The sequence below is a fragment of the Sphaeroforma arctica genome (genome assembly GCF_001186125.1).
Source record: "Sphaeroforma arctica JP610 unplaced genomic scaffold supercont1.2479, whole genome shotgun sequence".
Taxonomy (NCBI): Eukaryota; class Ichthyosporea; order Ichthyophonida; genus Sphaeroforma; species Sphaeroforma arctica.
The window spans coordinates 1-6,322 of record NW_014038079.1 but is presented as its reverse complement, the minus strand read 5'-3'; the positions used below and the strand labels follow the sequence as shown (position 1 = coordinate 6,322).

The 6,322-nt window shown below is 41.6% G+C and overlaps 1 protein-coding gene across 1 annotated transcript; it reads right to left on the bottom strand.

Annotated features, from left to right (window-relative positions):
• Positions 1 to 124: 124 nt before the first annotated feature.
• On the bottom strand, positions 125 to 6,105 carry SARC_12658 (hypothetical protein). Its single transcript, XM_014293230.1, has 8 exons — positions 5,913 to 6,105; positions 4,801 to 5,050; positions 4,006 to 4,178; positions 3,422 to 3,517; positions 2,782 to 2,917; positions 1,372 to 1,805; positions 884 to 929; positions 125 to 646 (listed from the first exon to the last, which is right to left on the bottom strand). Exons 1-8 carry the CDS (start codon positions 6,075 to 6,077, stop codon positions 426 to 428), a joined length of 1,521 nt encoding a protein of 506 aa, XP_014148705.1. The 5' UTR covers positions 6,078 to 6,105; the 3' UTR covers positions 125 to 425.
• Between the last annotated feature and the right edge of the window lie 217 nt (positions 6,106 to 6,322).

Below are 6,322 nucleotides of genomic sequence, written 5' to 3'. Positions count from 1 at the left end.
ATATATATAAGTATAAATATACATATATACACATATTCAAATTCATACATACATACATATTTATTTACATATCATATAAATATACATGAAAATATACAAATTTCGCTTGCCAAACACGTTTACGACAAGTCGACCAATTTTTATATACTCGTCCGCTTACACACGTGGTTTTATAAATTTCGTTTATTGAAAGTAGCTGCTTACTATTTCACTTGTGTGTACAACTGAGTCACTTCACTCGGTGTACTCCATTTGCGTGTTTATGTATTCTGATTGGCATGTGAAATTCCGGGATTCTGATTGACCAAAATACCATCTCAAAAAAATGCATGCGATCCTTAAACGCCAAAGGGAGCGGTGTCTGGTTAAAACACTCTCCTGTAGTTCCTGCGGTGCAGCCATCGAACCCTAAAACCCTATACTATCTACATAAAGATCTCGTTCAGCACCTCTACACCAAACTGCTTGCGATTGGCATCCGCATTTGGGATTTCCAAGACCTCTTTCTTGGCCTTTTCCAGCAGCTCTTTGGCCCCCTTCGCCAATTTGTAGAACTCTTTAGGTCCCTTGGCTGCAGCGTACTCCAACGCAATGCCGAGCGAAGCCAATTGGATGAGACTCGCTTGTGCTTTGACCACAGTGGAGCCTAAAGCAAAACGAGCACACGTGTGAGTTAAAGATGTGCAAACCCTACACACAATCAGCTCTCAGCCTACCACCTCGGGTACCCGTCAAGCTAGATCAAGCATTCTCCTCTATATATATATTTACAAACACACAGACACAGACACAGACACAGACACACACATATATATATATACACATACACATGCATATGCGCCCACAAGAATCCGGGCCACAGAAATAAGTGATAACTACACACCTGGGGTTGTGCGTTCATCATCGAAGGCGTCCTTGACCAGATTAGCCTGTTGTGTGCCATGGGTATTGATGAAGTGTTAGCTGATGGAGTGCACTGTGCATGAGATGTGTGTGCGGGGTCACAGCTGATTAAGGTGTGTGGTTCTGTAAATGGATTGTTTACGTTATTCATACATTCATGTGTTGTTTACGTTATTCATACATTCATATGTATTGTTTATGTTATTCATACATTCATATGTATGTGCAGAACGTTCCGTGGCACAACCACTCCCAAATATAAACACCCATGGCACACACAGCAGCGCTTAACGAACACGACACATATGCACGCATGCATGACAGCACACATGTACGCTCATATACATGTATATATGCATATACATACACATACACATACACATACACATCCAATACAACACAGACAGAGACAGATACAGATACACATATTTCGCGTGTGTTGCTGTCGTACGCCACACCGTCCCACACCTTCGCCACAGCGCCTATGAGTCCGTTGAGCGTGTCTGTGTCCATCGCATTGTCGTCCTCTGCCGTGTCTGTCGCCGTGTCCCGTGCGCGAGCGTGTGCTGCCCTTGTACGTGTGTGTGCGTGTGTTTGCGCATCTGCATCCGCTTGGCCTGAGTGTGTCTGTGCATGCGTACCTACCCCAGCACCCTCCGCCTCTGCCTCTATGCGTACGTGTGTGTCTACGTGTGTGTCTGTGTGTGTGTCTGTGTGTGTGTGTGTGTCTGCATCTGCTTGGAATAGCTCTGTGTACACAACGTACACTCTGAGCTGTTCGTTGCACTGCACATCGTATGCGTTGATGACCACTGCTAAGTCACTGTCGCCATCAAAGTGCCACGTGTGCGCTGTCTCTGCGTGTTTCTTGTGATGTTTCTTGTGGTGGTGTTTGTGGTGGTCTGTTGTGTTTTAGAGATGTGGTTAGAAAGTATAGTGTGAGTTGTGATGTGGTTAGAAAGTATAGTGTGTGAGTTGTGATGCGGTTAGAAAGTATAGTGTGTGAGTTGTGGTGTGGCTAAAAAGTATAGTGTGTGAGTTGTGATGTGGTTAGAAAGTATAGTGTGTGAGTTGTGGTGAGGTTAGAAAGTATAGCGTGTGAGTTGTGATGTGGTTAGAAAGTATAGCGTGTGAGTTGTGCTGTGATTAGAAAGTATAGTGTGTGAGTTGTGATGTGGTTAGAAAGTATAGTGTGCGAGTTGTGATGTGGTGGACTGAGTACAGTGTGTGTTTAGGGTGAGGTTAGGATGTCTGTTGGTGAGACGGTGTCGGGTGTATGTGCGAGAGGTTTAGGCATGGTATGTATTGTGAAGATAAGGTTTAGGGCTTACGGTTGGGTTATAGGGATTAGGGTTTAAACCCCTAACACTACATACATCCACAGAAGCATAACTGCCACACAACTCTACCCACTCCAATACACACGTAACCATTAGACACACAGCTCAAGCGCACAGAGACAGCAGACGCGCATACACGTGTTGTCATGGCAACGCGACGGGAGTGGGAGCAACCCTGATACCTACCACCCAATACACGAAAGTGTACACACATGTGCATTTGTTGACAATTGGGACATAGAAGACCCCTTTGGCAGACCCCTTTGACCTACACAGAACTATTTAACACTGGACTAAACACAGCGTACACGTTCACACGATGGTAGAAAATCCGAGAGACGGCTTCATAACACACTCTCATACCCATCAGCAAAGTAAACACACATACATACATACACACACACACACACATATATATATATATATATATATATATACACACACACACATATATATATATATATATACTACTATATATATACACATACACCCGAACGCACACACACACATATATATATATATATATATATATACATACACTTGTTGGTCATCTCAACGACCTTTCCATTGACGTAGACGTGTATGGGTGGGGCTGATCCCACGAGGCGCAGTTGGATGTCACGTGTGTCCAACATGTTTGCGTACTTGCCTTCTGATTGTACTGTGAAGGTGAGCTATATGGGGATGAGGGGAGAGGGTTAGTGTTTGTGTTTGTGATAGTCTTTGCATGAGTTGTGTGCATTTAATAGATGGCTGTATGAGTACGCTGCGTGTGGTTGAGGTGATTTGTGATTGAACTAGCTATGTTGCATGTACTATAACACTTAGTGAGTTGTATATTATTGTAGTCTGAGTGTATGTTGTGGTTGTATAATGCTACCTACTGAGTTGTAGTTACTTGTGTACTATATTACTTAGTGAGTTGTATATTATTGTAGTCTGAGTGTATGTTGTGGCTGTATAATGCTACCTACTGAGTTGTGGTTACTTATGTACTATAACTCCTACTGATTTGTATATTATTGTAGCCTGAGTGTATGTTGTGGCTGTATAATGCTACCTACTGAGTTGTGGTTACTTGTGTACTATAACACTTAGTGAGTTGTATAATATAATAGCCTGAGTGTATGTTGTGGTTGTATAGGGCTTTAGGGTTACTTGTGTCCGATATCACTTACTGATTTGTAGAAGAAAGTGGTGCGCGTGTATTCTGCGGTAGTCCATCGATAGTCTCCGTTGAGATGGTCCATGGTTAGGCCGTCATCTTCATACACCTGTAATTGATGAGTTATTCCGCTTTAGTTGGCCAATAGCTATGGATCATACCCATTCAGATATATCTTAAACCTTAAACAAAAACTTTTGTAAGAACAGAAATAGCTATGGATCATACCCATTCAGATATACCCTAAACCTTAAACAAAAACTTTTGTAAGAACAGATAGATACTTACATCGCACATACAAGCAGAGCACACACACACACACACACACACACATATATATATATATATATATATAATATTTATGTATATATATATTTATTGTATATATATTGTATATATATATATATATGTATATATATGTAATATATATATATGTATATATATATATATTTACAAATATATATATATATATATATACGAAGGCAACATAAGTCAAGTACACACATACACGAGGACAGATCTTACACACCATTACACCAACTATACACACATATACTTCGAATACAAACACACAACTACCATTCACAGATAACATACTTTGCTTTTGCCGTGTGTTCCGCCGGGGTAGACAGAAACCACCAGAGTGCTGTACTCTCTCTGCGCCAGTCCTTCCGTATCGCCTGTGACGACGGGAATGCGCGGGATGATGGCACCTGCACGCACATACACCCCCCACTCTTCCAACGTAAGCTTCTGCTTAAGCAATTTACCTACCATTTAACATTCAGGAGAAACAAGTGGTGGTTTAGGGCTTAGGGTTTTTTCTAAGGTAAACTTCTGCTTAAGCCGTTTGCTTACCATTTAACATGCAGGAGAACATGTAGTGGTTGTTTAAGGTTTAAGGTTTAGTTCTAAGGCAAGGTTCTGCTTGAGCAGTTTATCTACCATTTAACATTCAGGAGAAAGAGGTAGTGGTGCTTTAAGGTTTAGGGTTTTATGGTTTACTTCGAAGGCAAGCTTGTGCTCAAGCAGTTTACCTACCATCCAGCATTCAGGTGAAACAGGTGCTGTTGTTATTAGCTACACGGCCGAAAACGAGACAATCAATCACAAACAAATGCGACATAATGGACTAATAATACTCGTCATGACATTCACACACACACACACTCGCCTCTACACCCAGTGCCGCAGAAAAAACTCGCACGCAGACGCATACCATGTGTCACACACAAGAGTAATCACCTACCAACTAATATCACACACACACAAAGTAGCACACACACACACAGGGACACCTTCGAACCTATTAACTAACATCATACATACACACAAAGTAGCAAACACACACACAGACCCCTTCCACCCACCCTCGCGTTCCCCATCACTCACCCATTGGCCCGCCATCGCGTAACATGCCGTCGTTGACTGAGAACCACAGCCCAGGAGGCAACCACGTAACCACCTCACTCGTGTCTGAGGCACCCGCCTTAACCAGCACAGGACTGATCATCATGTCACTCCCAAACATGTACTGTGGGAAGTTGCCCATGTAGTCAGCGGCGTATGCGTGCTCGTGGTGAGGGAAGTGGTAGTACAGTGGTTGGATTATGGACACGCCCGACTCGAAGGAGAGCCGTGCCTGGGAGAGGAGGAGGGGGAGGGGGATATGTTTAGTATGTATATGGGTATATGAAATATATCGTATACATACATATATACATATATACATACTTACATACAAGCATATAAATATATATATACATGATATTGCATGCTACGTATACATTGTATTATATGATAATGTATATACATATATATATATATATATATATATTGCCGGTGCAAAGTATTGTTAAGGCATAGCAGTTAAGCATGCAGCGATATACACACAAGGATCACTCTGTACGATGCTACTGAAGTGACACTCCATATAAATCCCATGATAGGCTTAATCTTATGAAACCCACAAGCACCGACATCCTTAGTAACTCCAAGTCAAATAGGAGTATCTGTAGGTAGTACTCTCCGTATAGGGTTTACAGCTTGGCTAAACTCTAAACCCTAAACCAAAAAAGCGACCATACCTGAGTGAAACCCCTTGGCCCTAAACCCTAAAACAATACATCCTAAACCTCAGTGTATGTAGGAATAGATTGATCCATCCCATACCTGAGTGTACATATGAATACAATAAACCATCTCATACCTGAGCGTATATATAAATTAAATAAACCATCCCATACCTGAGTGTACATATAAATAGAATAAACCATCCCATAAATGATGTCTAATTTTGACCTGAGTGTATATACAAATTAAATAAACCATCTTTTACCTAAGTGTATATATAAATTAAATAAACCATCCCATACCTGAGTGTACATATAAATAGAATAAACCATCCCATAAATGATGTCTAATTTTGACCTGAGTGTATATACAAATTAAATAAACCATCTTTTACCTAATTGTATATATAAATAGAATAAACCATCCCATACCTGAGTGTATATATAAGGAATTAGCCGTGCTCGATCAATCATTGCCCTGCGATTGGCGTCAAAGTACCTATCCGGTACCTTCCACGGAGACACCACAGCACACTGTGGATAGCCCGAGTCCTTCTTCTCTGAGGGAAAGGGATCAGCACATGCTCCTGCACTCATTCCTCGCTCATGCAGACGAAGAATACCTACCACACACCACGTGGGTAGACGGATGAGCGGAGGAGATGATGCGATGAGGGGGGGGTGCGTTGTATGATTTGATATGGGAGTATGGGAGATGTTGGTTGAGCCGGTACAATGTATGCAGCTAATGAGAGGTTGTATGTTTATATGTCTGAATGTATGCAAATACAATGTATGTCGTCAAGGACAAGTTCAATGCATGTATATATGAATAAAGTTTT

Bases quoted from the DNA above. Each gene is read 5' to 3' on its own strand.
- SARC_12658 (XM_014293230.1), bottom strand. From the start codon at position 6,077: ATGAGTGCAGGAGCATGTGCTGATCCCTTTCCCTCAGAGAAGAAGGAC. The intron at 3,518-4,005 runs GTATGTTATCTG...CATCAATTACAG, and splicing joins GAACACACGGCAAAAGCAAA to GTGTATGAAGATGACGGCCT. The intron at 2,918-3,421 runs GTAAGTGATATC...ATCCCCATATAG, and splicing joins CCACTTTCTTCTACAAATCA to CTCACCTTCACAGTACAATC.